At 40.5% G+C, this 17,772-nt stretch overlaps 1 protein-coding gene across 5 annotated transcripts in view; it reads right to left on the reverse strand.

Moving 5' to 3' along the window:
* Positions 1-208: 208 nt before the first annotated feature.
* The window catches only part of MARCHF3 (membrane associated ring-CH-type finger 3), a 1,103,404-nt gene continuing 1,085,840 nt past the window's right edge, over positions 209-17,772 (reverse strand). For all 5 annotated transcript variants that reach the window (XM_044060792.1, XM_044060789.1, XM_044060791.1 and 2 more), the window contains one exon: positions 209-1,736. In XM_044060792.1, coding sequence (XP_043916727.1) covers positions 1,578-1,736 — 159 coding nt within the window. In that variant the 3' untranslated portion in view covers positions 209-1,577. The remainder of the gene's footprint in view (positions 1,737-17,772) is intronic.

Here is a 17,772-nt window from a genome sequence, read left to right on the forward strand (position 1 = left end):
ATTTATTATACTTACTACACGAATTATAAAATCAGTAAAATCTTAGGTAACAGTTATGTAACTGAAACAGACAAACATTTCAGCAAAGGACTGCTGTTATGTATCTTTTGACTTGTGATCTTATAGTGCAAAAGTGGACTTCTAAACTAGTATTGGCAAAGATTATATTGAGTCATATGCACAAATTGAGAAGAAAGTGCAATCTGAATTATTTGCATTTATATTTATTATAGCAAAGCTGTTTCACATATTCTGTATCACATAATTTCCAAAATAATGTCACTTGCTTCTGAACTATATAATATACTCTGAAGTGATTCTTTCTGCAAGACCAATAAGCAGTAGTACCTATCTGCACTATTCAAAAATATTATTTTACTTTCATAAAGGCATTGGTACATTTGTATATTGCAAACTGAGTAAGTGGTTTCCCTGCATGAATGAAAATAAATTCCCATAAAATATAATGGCACTGCTATATTATCAAACTGAGGACAACATTTTGAAACACTGTCTGAATGCTGGTACCCCAGTAGCAACAATCTGTATTTATTTTTTAATTAAAATGACAAAAATTTATTGTTTTTATAATGCTCAAGTCAGAGGTCTCATACTTTTGTAAAATACCGTGTGTGTGATCTACAGGTTATCATGTTTCGAGTACATACGCTCTTTCTCTGTATGCATCTCTCTCTCTCTCTCTCTCTATATATATATATATATATATATATATATATAAAGAGCGAGAGCACACAATTGGTAATTTAAGTGCTATAATGCTGTTTATTTTGCTAATGTTACCTCAAGGGGCACCAGCAGCTGGAGGCACTATACCCTCCTTTGCATTCGCAAAATGCAATATATATAGTGTCCCTCTACATTTTTGTTACTTCATTTATGTAAATTAAAATCTGTAAAAATAAAAAGTTGCTCAAAGCACCTGAACTATTTTGTGTATGTAGAGCTCACATAAATCATAAAATCTGGATTACATCTGTCTTTTCCTTATAAAGGCTGCTTTGTTTTTAAATTGTTTTTCTAAATATCTACAGGCCTACCTGCGCTGAGATTACAGTTGACAAAATAGGTTGTGTTATGCTTGTCACTACATATCTACTATTCACACTGTTGCTATCCAGGTGAATCTCTCCAAGTGGCCTACCTTCTGACTTCGCAAAGAAAAGAAGACAGATGAAAGGAGTCACAGATTCCACATATCAAACAGGTCACTCCAATATTCAAGTATTTTGATCTCTGACAGCAAAACACAGCTATAGAACTTAAAACTGCAAGCAATGTAACACTGCTGTCATTGACTGGGATGTGAACCCATTGCTAGAGCTAATACAGATGAAACAATGTTGCTCAGTATACAGGAAAGGTTGTTCACAGCTGAGCTCTCGCCACATTTGCAGCTTCCTGTGTTGCAAATGCAGCATTTAAATAAATTGAAGAATTACAATTCTTGCTTGGATTATCAGGCAGCTGTATTACTAACAGTCTTTGGATGTGATTAGTATAATTTCTGTGTGCCTTGAATATCCATTGCAATATATCTACATGCCATCTGCTAGAAATCACACAATTGTCTCCTTAGAGTTCCTTTTGGGGGGCTGCAGCCCCAGCAAGCACTGCTGAGCAGATGGCACAGGTACAGACTTTGGGTTTAGAAGGATCACTCTCTGATTGGTGCGACGCCATTCATTGTACAATCTACAATGATACCTAAAAGAAACCTGAAACAAGAGAAAAATGCATTACAAACTCTTCATAATAAATGTCATTTTCCCACATTTATTTTGGTGACTATCTTGCAATAGTGCAAGAATTTAACAGTAGTTCATGATTCTAAATCTGAAAGACAAGGCAAAAGACACTACACTTACAAATATCTTGCTACTTTGAGCTACCTCAATAAATGGAGCAGTTGTATTATGTACTGATTACACTGCTCATAACAACAGTTTCTCTATATTTAGACAAATAGCGTTCCTACCACCACCCCCGGGTAAACACTGCATTATCACTTACCCCTTCAATTTAAAATTTACATATTTCTAGGATATCTCACTTGTATGTCATATCCTGTGAAATGTTAGTCAGTCACACCCGAAGACCTGCTTGCAGTACTTAGCCTGCAAACCCTTAACAACCTGGTGGTCCTTCTTGCTATCTTTCTGTAATAGCTGCATTTCTTCACCTGCTTGCAAAACTGAACATGGGCCTCATAGTGGGTTGGGATCACAGTCCTGCACAATGGCCAATGCATCAATTTACGTCTAGGTGCATATTTTAAATTATTCTAAATATATCGACCAAGATCTCACTAACAACAGATAAAAGCTTTTTTACACAAGGTAGACACCTTCTGCTCTCTGGTGAGCTCCAGTTACCTACCAACTGGTCTTAGCTCTGTTAGCTTACACCTGTTGTGACTGAAAGCCATACTGGAGACCATCAGTCTATCAGAAGAGACTTATGACTCTGCCTACACCAACTCACTGTCTACTGTTTATGGGCTCAGTGCCATTTCAAACATGAACATTGTCTGTACATTTGTGCAATCCCATGGTGTCAAACTGTTTTGCATTACTGACAGCTGAGTAAACAAATCTCTTCCCCTCAAGAATGTGAAGACCTAAAGGACTATGATCCGAGTTTAATGTGCCCACTTAAACAGGAGAATATATTCCCTCTTTCATGTATTCATGCAGAGAAAATGACATTCAGGTTGCTGTCATTAGGGATTATTTATTTTATTCAGTTTTCTGCAATGATTTGTTAACTGAGTAAGCAAACTGGTCTTCAGACCTTTTTCAGACATTAACTGGGCCATATTACCAGCAGAAAAAAATGAAATTCAATGCAGGACAAAGCACATACTGAATCAAAAATAGCAAGTACTTGTGTAATTCTATGCAAGCAGTGATTTCATTTCCCTGCCATTCTGCTAGGCCCTTATGTTTCTCAGGATGTAAATGAAAGCATCTGTTATTCTTTTATAGTCTTTTTGTTATTAGGTTCATTGCCTCTTGGAGCCTCCATCTTCAATTGTTGAGGGACCCATGCTGCCAGGTTTTTAAAAAAGTCCTTTAAAAGTAATTTATTTACACTGGAATATATTGATTACTTTCAATATTACTTGTAGCGTTGTTGCCTCACAGCAAGAGGTTCTTCCGTTCGATTCTCGGCTGGAGTGCGGGCAGTGCCTTCTGTGTGGAGTTTTCATGCCCTCCCTGCGGTTGGGTGACATTCAAAAGACATGCGTAAATGGGCATGCCTTTGTTGAAGGTTGGACATCAAGCTGGCACCTCAGCGTTCATGAAAATCTACTGCCAATCATTAGCGGACCGAAGTTCCGCTGTGGCGACCCCTAACCGTGAAAAGCCGAAAGACAAACAACATTCAATATTACTTCAGCACTGTTTTTACCACCATCTTGGACACAAGTGCCACAATAAACTTGAACTTGATGATGCTCTAAAAGCATTAACTACTGTCATGACAAAGTATTTTGTACCTCTGGATACTACCACTGGCCCATGGGATGATACCAATATGGTTCCTCATGCATATACAATCATTTGAGATTTGGAATGAAAATAGTCTAGCACAAAGTAAACAAAACACTTCAGAGATCAATCAGAGACATTTCCTGAACACCGGTTATAGTGGTGAAAAGACAGCTAAAAGGTCTAATATGGGTAAGACTATAATTTTGATAATTCCTGATGATCAGTTGGGAAGCACTATGGTGCTGTGATTATCATTGTCTTATCTCAGCAAAGGGGTCTCCGGTTAAGTTCTTGGTTGGGGTGAGTATGGAATCTGTATATCAGCCTCTGTTCACATGCCTCCAACTCTAGTTTCCTCCCACAATGCAAAGACATACGGTAGGTGTACTGGAAACTTTAAAACGGTCCACAGGTGTGCATGTGTACGCATGCAAGATACAGAAAAAAGGCCTATCAATCTACCTCCATTCCCTGCTTGCCTTTTAAACTCTGCAGGTGGCAGCAGCTATTCAGGGGGGCACTATAGGAGTCTGAGATTATTTGACAGATGGATGTTCACTTCCAGGAACACACAGTCACATCTGCCTCTCAGAAGCCTAGAAATTCACATTCAGTTGTTTGAGCCTGTTGTTTCATCATGCATAAATGACTCTACAACGTTTGGGTAATCACTACAAAAATGGTAAGGAAGTTTAGAGCACATTATGTTGGTCATTGTCTGATAGACATGGAAACGAGTGTTCGGCTCAAATCTGTCTTCTGTCAGAGTGTAGGAAATCATTGTGTAGGCATCTCTGAACATGCTAGCTCAGGAATCTGTGGAACTTCTTTCCATAATAATGTTCAAAGGCTGGAATCTGCAAGTACACCTATCTAGTTTATGAAATATTATTTACAAAGAAATTTATGTTCCCTTTCATTTATTGGAAAGAGCAATCCAGAGCAATTTGGTTTAGTTCAAAACAATATAATTTAAGTAAGCAGACAACACAATAATTTGCAGGGTGTAATACAATAACTGTTGCACAGCTGTCAACAACAAATCAAGAAATCTCTACATGCTGCCATAATCGTGCTTTCAGTAACCCCGGTAGAATGACAGCTCCCTTCCAAAGAATCTGAAGATTGTCCAACAACAGCTATAAGCTCAGTGCAAAAGACAGGGCTTCCAGTACTTTACTATGCTTACCTCCATGTCATCAGACTGGAACTGGAGATTAAATGGCTTGAGACAGGTGAAAGAATAAGGCAGCTTGAGATGGAGGAGAAATAAACAAGGATCTGTAAAAACTACACGGAAGTCAGATAATCGATGGTATGAACTAGTCATGAGAGAATGAAAGAACAGTGTGAAAATAAAAAGTATGGGGGGGGGCAGTTACTGACAAAAGCTTTGTGTACTCAGTTCCTGCAGTATGTCAGTAGAATGAATGAAAAATAACCTAAACATAACAAGGGTAGTCAAACTGTTTATCAAGAGGAAGGTAATTTTGATTTCTTTAAAAGTTTCATTTGAAAGGAGTCAACCTCAGCATTAGAAAGGTCAGGTTTACTGGACAAGGATTTTAACTACTCTGGTTCATGCTTCATTCGCTGTTGACAAGCAGAATGCCTATAATGCTTATGACAAAGTTAATGATGTTTGAGGCCTACACAATTACCCAAGGCTAAAAATGTGGCTGTTTCAGAGGAATGGTTGTATTGTTCTGGTGACACCAAAATCAGCTGAAAGGTAGAACAATGTACTGGGTTTCAGAATGGAGCTGAAAAACTAAGTGCAGGGCCACATACAGCTGTTTAACTTCTCTTCTATGCTAGAAGGAGCTGGTATACAAGATTTTAGTTATGCATGGGTGAAATGGTAAACTGAGGCAATGGACTGTGGTACCAGGACTGGACTCAATCCGATGGGAATTACAGAGAGAAGTGGTTTACAAGTTGGTAATTCTGAAAAACTTACCACAAAGTTATTTTGGTTTGAGCCCGGTATATTGCATTAGGAAGACATTAAGACATGAAATATGCATAAAGGTATTTTATACATAAAATTTACTAATCTGGCATTGTGAAATATGTTATAGGTATTGCAAGAAAAGTCAGCAGTATACAAGGGTGCTCAAAGCAGGAGAGAAAGACAAAACTTCTTTGGCTCCTTTGCCTTTCACAGAACCACCATTCCAGACAGCCACAGACATTTCTCATACACACATTACCTCTAGCACTGCAAATGTAAAGTTATTTTTGGTAATGAATGTATTGCTGCCTCATACTCTGAAGCAGAGGATCTGTTGAGCAGACCATGCTGCTAATGCCCTGTTTGTTTCAGAATTTTTTCTAGAACTTTTATCACAATGTTCTTAAGCACACTCAGTGTGTCAATTTCAAGTCACACTCATGACTGTGGACATGTTGTGGATTAAGAAAGCTAAAGATGACTGTCATACCACGCAGCAGCAAATAGTTTAATGTAGTGGTTTAGTTCACTATTAAAACCATGTGAAAAACAGATTTCATCTTCTCCTTCACACATGGCAATGTTGTGAGATTCTAAAGGGTTTTCATTATTTAAGTTATCGTATGGCCATCATTTTGGAGTGGATTTAGTGATGACTATGAGGATTAAAATATTTTATACAGATTGTACAATATATCCTGAACTTTATAACCATATATGGATCATGGACCTTGCAAAAGAATCCTCAGTACAGGCACAAGATTAGAATACCAGATATGACTCAACAATAAATAACTGGATAACCTCCCCTTCTCTCTCTCTCTATGTATATATATATAAACAAACTGCTTCATTGACTCTTGCCAAGAGCTGGCACCAAGAAAACTGGCAAATACAGTTAAAGTGGTTACTCCTGATGGATCAGTTTGCCTAAATGAATATATTTAAACCTATTAAACCTTTGGTCAGAAGGTACTGAACACATGAAACATTTTTTCTAAGGTCATTCCTGATGATAGGCAGACTGCTAAATTGGTGAATGTGACTGGTCCAAATGTGCATGGACTGCTGAGAAATTCAGTCCAGCTACTTTAATAAAAAAGATAAAAACTTTTATCAAAATGCAGACATTTGAAAGGGATACTCTGATCCCAAGTTTTTAACTAGTAAACAGGGATTTTGTTTTCTGCACTTAAATTGAAGAACAACGAGCTGCAAAAATTAGTGAAATAGTAGGCAGTGAACTTGGAGTTTGGATTTAAACTGGATATGAATCTGTATAGCAGAATTCTCAGTGAAATGCACATTAAAACTTGCCAAACAAAGAAAAGCAAATATGTACTACTATAAAAACTACAGAACTGGATACCCAGAAACTGCAAAATCAAAACCATTTCTAAAGGAAAACTGAATAATTTGATAAATGGGCCTCAAACTTTGAAGCAGGCCCTTCAGTGATATGGAAAGAGCAGTAGAAGTCCCCGTGACTGTAACTTCATATCTAAAGTGTCATAACTGTAATAACACTGGACATATCAAAAGAGCATGTTAATGTGCCCAGCCCCAAGGTACAGAGTGATAAAGGCCTGACTGCATTCCAATCAGGCCATATTCAACAAACAGCATGGGTACTGGATGAATGGTGTTCGGGAGGATGGCAGAGAGTGGTTGACACCAGCTTGTCCATCCTTGGGGGGTGGGGGTATAAGACTGCTCAGTTCACTGCACTAGTGACATCTGCAGACATCAGGGTTGCCAGATTTCCAACTGGCCCAGTAGGAACAAAAAAAAAAAAAAAGGTCTTCCATGCTTAGTGAGGACAAAAAAAAAGGTCTTTAAACAAGGAGCTACTTCTGTTTAATATGGAACATCAGGCAGTTCTGCATTAAACACAAGTAGCTCCGCATTTACCGATTTTTGATTGGCCCATATGCCGGTATACAAGCAAATCAAAAAACTCGCAAAATGGAGCTGTGTTTAATGCGGAACTGCCTGATGTTCTGCATTAAACATAAGCAGTTCAGTGTTTAGCGATTTTTGATTGGCTCGTATGCCGGTATACGGGCCAATCAAAAAAAAAATGGAGAGCTGTTTCGTCGGGATTTAAACCGGCAGTGCGGGACTCAGGATCGGGCTGCTACTCCCGCTCAAATAGGGATGTCTGGCAACCCTGGCAGACATGCACATTTACTGCCTGCAGCAAGCAGCCTAGCATGTGCCTAGCTACACAGCAATGAGCCACCTTCTGAAAGCAGTAATTGTAGAATGCAAAACTGCCAAGGGAGTAGGAATAGGACAGTTCATGGGACTACTCTCTAATCCCACTTCTCTCCACAAGGGAACACATGGGCCAGAGGAGTCTTACTTTAGCAGAATAACAAATTGTTTAATTTAACGCAGGAAGGGGGGGGGGTCTTTGGGCAGATTCTGCACATCTGAAAACAAATTAGCATGTTGGTATAACCTATAGGTATACAGTATGTGAAAACAAAGTCTATTCAATAATGAAAGTACAAAGTATGTCAATGCTGAAAAACTTGGGCTTCCAGTGTTTTCCATGACATTTAAAACTTTCATTTAGAGCTATTTTTCTTCTTTTTTTGTAAGATACTGTAGCATTCAGCATACAGACAAATATAAGTGTTGCTGTGCCAATAATACCAGAAGAATTATTTTCACCTGCATTTCAAAATTAACTTTAGCATTTTATGTTACTTTAAGACTTACAGTGGAGAAAATGGTAGAGTTAGAATAGATCATTGCCCCATTGTGTTATGAGGGAAAGGCAGAACAATTACTTCATGGTGTTGTGAAATCTGTAAATCTCATCTTTTGTGGAAGAAGCTGGCAGTAAAAGCTCACAGTGAACTGCAAGGAAATTAAACAAAGAGTCTAACTTTGGGGGTGAGTTTAAATCAAATGAACAACTGCTAGAATTGCATACAGAAGGCATGCATGTCAACCACTATAAAACTCTGCAGAAAAAAGCATGGCTGCCTGGATGAAGGTTATAGGAGCCAGATTATTGGATAATCTGACTCAAGCAACTGGACTGTTAGCAGCAGGAAAGGGAAAAACAGAATAATTAAAAAATAAGGTGCTATGCATCAGACTGGAGGAATCTCATGGTTTAGCAGGATAGTAGCTTTGATGTCAAAGTTATGTACGAGATACCCTACTGTTATGACCAACAAAACTGAAAAAGAGCTGGACTGAGTGAAGGGTAGCAACCATAGTAACTTCAGTGAAACCCAGCAAGTGGGTTATTATTTTAAGTGAGGGGAAGCATTTTTTTAAACTGACCTAACCACAATTTACCAGCAAGTTAACCTAGCCAATGAAACCATGAAGCACTACAACAGCATCAAGCATAGAGGTATGACTATGAGTAACAGGCAGCCATCTGGGGCTAATTTCAGCATTTTCCATCTTCGAGAATTAAGGAAAATCTCATAACAGACCAGTCTACCTGGACAAGTTGCTGGGTACAAAAGAGAACTGAAAAAAAAAAACGCCCTTAATAAATTTACTTAAGGAACTGCAAAGTCTTCATGAAAGTGGTGTCAGAGGTAAATGATCCAAATGTGAATCTGTGAAGAAACAGACTTAATGAGTCATGTAATTAACAGCTACAAATATATATCCTTCAACTAACAAAGTCAAGGCCAATAAAAAAGCACAAATTCCAAAAAGTGTAATGGAGATGACAAAATTTTGGGCTTAATAAGCTATTATAACAAATCTGTAGTTTGTTTCCATTGTTGAGAGACGCAGCAGTTTGTATATAGCACTAAGAAGGATGCAGTGAGAGGCAAAGTCCCCCAAATGGGAGTGCAGGAGGTGCATAAAACACTGATCTTGTGTTTTTTGGGGAGCTGATTAGTTGCCAAGATGTGATCAGCTCTCTGGCATGTCAGGGCTGTGTAGGAGAATCAAATTTATATCTCTTTAGAGCACAGTGTTACCTTTCATCATTGTACAAAAAAATAAGTTATGTTCTTACCATAACGTTCCATCGGTGTTGTCTTCCTTCTTCATTAACCTGTGGGTCTCGATTCCGACCCGCAGAACTGACTCGGCTGTTTCACTAGCTTGATATTCGAAGCTTGAGCTCCACTTCCCAGCCCATAATGCCTCTTTCCCCCAAAGTACCACAGATCAAGTTTGCTGTCACTATTTATCTGCTGTCTGCTAAAAACAAACTATTAATCAACAGGAAAGGATAGAACAACAGGAGCTTAAACAGGAACAATGGTTCCATGAACATTTCTATCAGGTCACTTGAAATCTTGGACTGGGGGAAGGGGGGGGGGGGTTAATGAAGAATGCTGTTAGACAACAGAGATGGAACATTATGGTAAGAACGTAACTTCTTTATCTGATGTTGTCATCTTTATTCATTCATTAACCTGTGGAATAGAGTCCTCAGCTACAGAAACCCTGGTTGGCCTTCATGGAAGGATATTCCAGAGAACAGCAGAGCCAAAGGCACTCCTATTCTTCAAAGTGATGTCCAGTTTACAATGAGTAATGAACGTATCAGGATTAGACCATGTAGCAGTTGCACAGATGTCATCAGTAGATACTCTTGACCACATGGCTTGAGAAGTTGCCACAGACCTTGTAGAGTGAGCTTTAATCTGACCAGGTACAGGGATGTGTTCTAATAAACAAAGGAGATACAGTCTTTTAACCTTCTCACCAAAGAGGTCTTAATAATTGCTTACCTCTTTTAGTGTCTGAAAAAGATACAAACAATTGTTCTGATGACCTGAAAATCTTAGTTTTGTCTAAGTAAAAATGTTAATTGTCTATGCACATAAAGTAGATGGAGAATGTATTCTCCCATATTTTGAAAGTTTGGGAAGAAAACAGGAAGGCTGATGGAGTGGTTGATATTGGCTTCTGTAGCAACTTTAGGCAAGAAGAACAAGTTGGTGCAAAAGTTTACTCTACCTTTGTGCAGTATTAAATACGGGAACTTGGAGGAAAGGGCTTGTAATTCAGAGATTCTTCCTGCTGAAGTAATGGCCACCAAAAAAAGCATCTAGCACGAGAGAAGCTTTAAATCTACTGTGGCTGCTGGTTCAAAGGGGGGACAAACAAGGGCCTGCAACATAATGGTCAAGTCCCAAGGGGGAGTAGGATCTTTAATGGCAGGATGAAGTAGAAAGACACCCCTAAGGAAAGCTTTACAAGTGTCAATGAAGCCAACAAAGAAAAGTCCTCTCCCAAATGAAAACTGGAAATCGCAGCTCACTGAACTTTAACGGTGAAAAAATAAGCCTCATAGTTAAAAACAGAAGCCAAAAAAATCCAACACCATCAGGAGGGGACCTGTAAAAGGATCTCTTTGTTTCTGTTGGCACGATATGGAAAACCCTTTCCATGTACTCTTATAAATCTTCCTGGTGAAAGGTTTATGGGCAGAAATCAAGATCTTCTCAACAGGGGATGAAAGGCTGGGATGTCTGGCCATCATTGGAATTGGGCAAAACCAGCTGAGGGTGCCCAAAGGAGTGTGATAAAAGATCCAGAGTTGGATCTAGCATCACCAGAGGGCAAATCAAATGAGACCAAAGATAGGTGAACCAGACTTGTCAACGCCAAAAGGAAGCAATGAGGATTACCTTCCTCTTCAACATAAACACCCTCAGCAAAAAGTTAGGAATTAGGGACAATAGGGGAATTGCATAGAGTAGACTGGGAGGTCAAGCATGGACTAGAGCATCTCTTGGTGGCTGTCCATGAGGAGGGATTAAGGCAAAGTACCTGCTGCATTTTTTGTTGAGAGGAGAGGCAAAAAGGTCATAGCAAAGTTGACCCCATCTATGGAAGATCATGTTTGCTGTGTAGTGGTTCAGAGACCACTTGTGAGGCATCAGTAAGACTCTGCTGAGCCTGTCCACTAGGATGTCGGACCCCTGGAATGTGCATTGCCAATAGAAAGTGATTGGTAGAGATTGGCCGTTGCCACACTCTCATAGCTTCTTGACACAGGGGGTAAGATCTGGTTCCTCCCTGTTTGTTGATGTACTAGACCACTGAGATATTGTTTGCCTGTACTGGAATAGTCACTAGAGGAAGACAGATGTGCAGCTCTTGCAACATCAAAAGAACTGCTCTCATCTTTAGGACACTGATATGCAAGCTGGTCTCCTGGGGCGTCCACATACCTTGAACCATCCAATCCAGAAAATGCCCTCCCTCCACCCCATCTGGGAAACGTTCATGGTCAAGGTGACATTTGGAGAAGGAAGAATGAAGGGTCATCTCTGAGTAATGTCTGCAGAGTGAAGTCAACATAGCAGAGATTCTTTCCATACTTTGGAAAGTCTGTTGGGAAGGTTTAGAAGATTTCTGTGCAAGGACCATTGAACCACTAATGTCCATTGTAAAATTCTCGTGTGAAGAAGCACTGTGGGCTAAAGGGGTATCATGGCCTCCATAGAACTGTGGGCTCTGAGAATCAAACTCTCTGGAGGATTTGGTATGGCTAGAATTTGTTTGATGTGAAGGTGTAGGCTTGATACTCGATTCACGGTGAGATAAGCCCAAGAAAGTGTTGTGTCCAGACATGCTCCTATGAAATGTATTACTTGAACTGGTTCCAATAGGATTTCTCCAAGTTGAGAGTTATGTCAAGATGTGGAGCCAGATGCAAAAGGTAATCCCTGGCCCGAATCAAAAGATGCCTGGTTGGAGCGGTCAAGAGCCAGTTTTCCAGATAGAGGAATATCTGGAATCCGTACAGTCTGAGATGAGCTTCAACCACTGCCAAGCATTTGGTGAACACCCTGGGGGCTGTGGTGAGACCAAATGGGAGTGATCTGAACTGAAAATGACTGGCTCCCAACCTGAAATGAAGAAAGCTTCTGGAGCACCTGTCCATCTTGATGTGGTAGTACACATCCTTCAGGTCTATTTAGCACATCCAGTCATTCATCCTCAGTAGAGGTAGAATGGACTGAACTGTGACCATCCTGGACTGTGTGTTCTTTACTGATTTGTTCAGCGATGTCAGGTGCAGAACTGGCCTTAAGTCCCCTGTCTTTTTGGGTACCAAAAAGTATTTTGAGTAAACACCCGATCCAACATGATCAGGGGGGCCTCCTGGATGACTCTTTTTTGCAGCATTTTTCAACTTCTATGGCTGCATCCTCCTGATCGTGTGGGACATCGGGGAGGAAAGACTTTTGTCTTGGTGTCCTTGAAAAGGGAATCAAGTATTCTCTGGATAAGATACCTAGCACCCATTGATCATTTGTGATGGCTTCCCAGGCATTGGGGTACAAGAGAGAAACACCTCTCAACGTCTGGCAACTGTTCAGGGGCGGTTGAAGGGTCTGTCTAAGGAGGACTCTCAAGACCCTTGGTTTTGCAGATCCCCTCGCCTGCGTGGGTGGCATCTACCATTCTGGTTATTTTCCCCTCTGCCTCTGAGGGAAAACTCTCCCTGAGAATCCTGAAAAGGACTCTGAGATTTCTTGAACCACATCTTTTTACTCCCACACTGGTTCCTGGAGAAGGATCTCTGTGGGGTAGAAAAATGGATCTCGATGGCAGACAGGGTCTTCCCATCTTTCTCACTGCAGAAGAGTGCGTCTCAAAAGTGGACCCAAACAAGGTTGATCCATCAAAAGGCACATTGATGAAGGATGCCTTAAAATGTTCCACAGAGCCACACAGCTGCATCCAGGCATGATGCGTTATGGCAATGCTGGAACCAGCTGCTCTTGAGGTACCCTCTGCTGCATGGGATATTAGCCTCATGGAAGTATTAGACAGGGATAGGAGGGTGGCCATTCTGGAGGAAAAAACCTGATCCTCTGCAGACATGGATCCTGGGGTAGAGCTAGAGAGTTCCTTTTACCAGGTCCCTCTGTAGTCTCATAAAATGGGAAAGATAGTTTAGCATTCTGAAGGAGAAAGTGGCTGAGGGGTAAACTCTTTTACCAAATCTGTCCAAAGCTCTAGACTCCCTGTTATGGGGATGAACACAGGAGCTCTCTTGGGCCAGCTCCTTTTAGGTGGCTGCCGCAATAACCATGGCATCGATCAGAATACCCTTCATCCAAAAAGGTTTGTCCTGGGGAGCACTCAAGATTTTCTCCATGTGCTTGGGGGGTGGGCTCTACTGTGTCTGTTTCCTTCCATGCCCTAGAAGACACCAACTAAATGAGCAAGTCTGCAGGGGAAAACTCCCAGGATGTAGATGGGTTGCAACCAAAAGCCTCCAACAGCAGTGTTTACTCAGGGGAGATGTTTTTGGAAGACCATCCACCTCTCTGGCGGAGAATCTCTAAGATTTCCCCAAAGGAGACATCGTCCAGTGGAGATCTTGGGGACCCCTCTCCTTTCTCGAAATCAGTGTCCGTGATGATAGATTCCTCTGAGGAATCAATGTGCTCCCTCTTGCACAGTCTCTTCCCAGGAACCTCCTCAGTGGGATGCTCCAAGGAAGTCTCTGAAGATCTCTGGGGGTTTACAGATGGGAGAGACTGGATGCTTCCTGGGACCAGCTGCCCACATGGTAGAAGAGAGGCCTCAGAGACAGATCCAGTAGGGACAGAGAGAGGTTCCGCAGGGGTGTGAACACAGGGTCTTCCAGAGTGGGAGAGGACCCTCTCCATCATTTCTTAAGCAGAAAGGCTCCAAACATCAGAGGGTAGTCCTCCTGGGGCTGAGGCCACCAGAGCGGACAACTCTCGGGGGCCCGAGCCTCCCACTCCTAAGGGGGAGCTGGACTTGAGCTGAACTTGAGCTGTTGAATGCTGATGCTCCGTGGGTAACAACTCTGAAAACTTTGGAGTCAAAGTCATCCCCTCAGAACCAATGTTGAGTCTACAGGTCCAAGACACACTCAGAAAACTTTGGAGTCACAGTCATCCCCTCAGAACCAATGTTGAGTCTACAGGTCCAAGACACACTCAGAACTGACACTGTCGGCTGAATACATCGGAGAGATAGTCTGAGGTGAAGATGTGATCACTATCAGCTCCAACACCTCAGTTCTTGGGACAAATGGAACCAATGACTCTGACACCAAGGGTCTGATATAAGAAGAAGCCATGAGACAAAAAGGGGAAAGCCTCATGGATCCAGAAGGGGACAGAGCAGGCAAAATCCCCATCTGAATCTCTGCTTCGAGAAATTGCCTCAACAATCTATCAACATCCTTATCAGACAGAGTCCGAGTAGACCTGATGAAGGAGGATGTGGAAGCAGTTCTGGAGGTCCTTTTTGTAGATGTCTCCCTAGACAGAGATCTCTAAGCCAAAACTCTCAGCCCCGAACTAGAAACCAAGGTCCATGGCAGAGAGACGACAGTCGGAACCGAAGCAGAAGGCTCCGAAGCCTTCAGTTCTGATAGTTTGGGCTCTTTTTTGCAGGCTCTGATTGAGAAGAGGGAGACCAGTCAGGAGAATGTTTTCTTGATTCCCGGGTCTCTTTGTGTTCTCTCAAGGAGGTTTGAGCCCCTGAAGAAGAAGGAACACAAGAAAGGGAGAAAGAAGGCTGTAACTCCTTAATAATTTGTTTCAGTGATCTGCCAAAAGCTCACGAGTGGAAGCCCACACAGACAGAACAAACACTGTTCAAGTGAGAAGGCCCTAAGCAATAGACACACGCCCTGAGGGCATCAGACAAGGGAATCTTGTGCTCACAGGAAGTGCACTTCTTAAACCCTAAGAGCTTATCAGCCCTGTCTGACTTAGATTCAGACATAACGAAAAGGACTTTTTTTTTTTTTGTAGACAAGGCAAGACAAGTAAAGGAGGGAAAAGGGCTATGGCAGACAGAAAATCCAAATTACAATTACAAATACAACTCTACCGTAGAAATCTAAAAAAGGTAGGGCGAGAGGTAACAGACAAGGAAGATAATTTGTAACACAAACTCACTTTGGAAAAAATGCTCTCAAAAGAAGGAGCTGAAGAACAAAACCTTGCTGTTTGTTCAACGAGTGGCAAACTAGATCTTGGAGGAAAGAGGCATTATGGGTAGGGAGGAGGAGCTCAAACTTCGAATCTCAGGCTACTGAAACAGCTGAATCGATTCCAAGGGTCAGAACCGAGACCCACAGGTTAATGAATTAATGAAAATGATAACATCAGATACACTGATAAAAGACCGAGTATCTTGGCAGGGGAAGCAAAAGGAACACAGGATTTCAAGAGCTATTAGAACTATTAACATATAAGAAGTTTCCTGTACATTATGATCATATAGTGCCACTTGTCTTGGTTTGTGATTTGTTTATAAATGGAGCTGTGAATTGCTACATCATAACAAGTGGGGGGACTCACTCACTGCACATCAATCTGTAACCATTATTTATACTGAAAATTAATATTTGCTGATACAGAATAATGCATTAGTTTGGATTTTTGGAGTTAAGAAGTTCTACCAACACTGTTTTTGTTTTTAAACACTGTTACTAAATTATCACTTAAGACATAGGCACACATACATTAATAAAAATAAAACAAACCACATTAACATTTATCATACATATGCATTATGCATTTTATATGGATCTACTTAAATTGACTGAATACCATTTATGTCAATGTACATAATGTCAAAACAAATTGATGGGCGTTATGCACATTGACACACTATTGCGCATGCGCTTGGCTAATGCAAAACATAAAAAAAAAACATAAAACATATTTTTTTTGCAGGGAGGTAAGCCCCCATGCACCCCCACACTCCCTGCTAATTACATATTCTAACTCCAGTGTCCAGGGAAAAGGGTATATTCCCCTACTCGGAGATTGTGAGTCTCTCATGTCTGTTGACCACCTATTTAGTCAGTCAAATTGTGTCAAACAGATGTCAACCAAAGTATAATTTGACAAAGTTACGGGGAACAATACACACACATTTTCTTTCTTTTTAACAACTATTTACTCCAACATTTTATAAGTTGCTCAATTTCTGCCTTCCCTTAAAACCCATGCCTCCTCCTGAATACTGCCCTGCATGTATTGTTCTCTCAAATACCATTTATTTCTATGTAACTTGCTCCTTCCCTTTTCTAAACATCCTACCTCCTGTTCTTCTATCTTCTTTAAAATATTCAGTGTTACAATTACAAGATTTTGATTTCCATTTTCTAAAAATTGCTTTTTTTTGGCAGCCAATAGCATTACAATTATTAAAGCATTACTATGATTGGGAAATTCAGATCCTGTGTCCCAGATTAAAAGGATAAGTTCCTTAGTTACAGACATTTTCTGCCCCAGCATTTCTGACAGACTATTTTGTAGGCTCATAGGTTCATAGGTTGGTACTAGGCTATCGATCCAAGGGCCTAAGTAAGCCTAGCCAACAATGTTCCCTGGCTTACGCCACCCAAGAAAGTTATTTTCCTGTGCCCCTGTCGAGCAGAGTCACAGAAGTGATCCCTGGGGTGTATTTCCTATTTCCCACCCACTCATCAAGATTTTTCTTGAAGAGTGCTAATGAGGAACTTTGCTTGACATAGATGGGTAGCTTGTTCCAGAGTATGGGAAGTCTCTGGGACAGGAATCTATCCCTCCAGCATGTCTTGTTTATTGTGGTGACAAGGTTTAGGTCCCTAGAGCAGGAGTCTGCAACCTTCACCATCAAAAGAGCCATTTTGGCCCCTCTCCCACCAAATAAAATTCAGCTGGAGCCACAAAACCTATTTGACCCCTAAAACGAAGATAACACAGCGTATAAAGTTTTATATATAGTTATTACATTATATATAAAAGAACAATAAGAGCAATATTTAAAATCCATCCTTGTTTTTGTTCCTTTGTTGGGATTTTTATTGGAATCACTCGATCGCTGTCAGAGTATGTGTGTGTGCAAAACTACCTCTCAACCTCTTACAGCAAGAAATCTGGGCAAAGCTGTAAATAATAGGGGAACAAAGGTCCAAAAATAGGGACACTTTTTTTAAATATTGTTCTTACAAAATTAGAAAGTTGATAGAATAGCAGGTTTTGCATTAGCATGAATTTTCTGAAGTGCATGAAGTCTGAAACTCAAATGTATTTCTATATTTTCTGACTTCAGCCCTCAATGATTTGCCAAATATTTGCCAGAAAACCACAATTTTATGATAAACATACCAAAAATATGAGGCAAAAATCAGGACTTTCTGCGAGAATCTGTACAGCTGAGAAGTAATTGTGTGTGTGTGTAAAATGCATGTTAACAGAAACCATGTTATTCGAGCAAGTTTCTAAGTTTATAAGAGCAATATTTAAAATCCATCTCAATTTTTGTTCCTTTGTTCCCTTTTATTTGGGTTCTGTCCAGATTTCA

This window comes from Protopterus annectens, chromosome 2.part0 (assembly GCF_019279795.1).
Source record: "Protopterus annectens isolate FY-2018-M chromosome 2.part0, PAN1.0, whole genome shotgun sequence".
NCBI classification, from domain to species: domain Eukaryota; kingdom Metazoa; phylum Chordata; order Ceratodontiformes; family Protopteridae; genus Protopterus; species Protopterus annectens.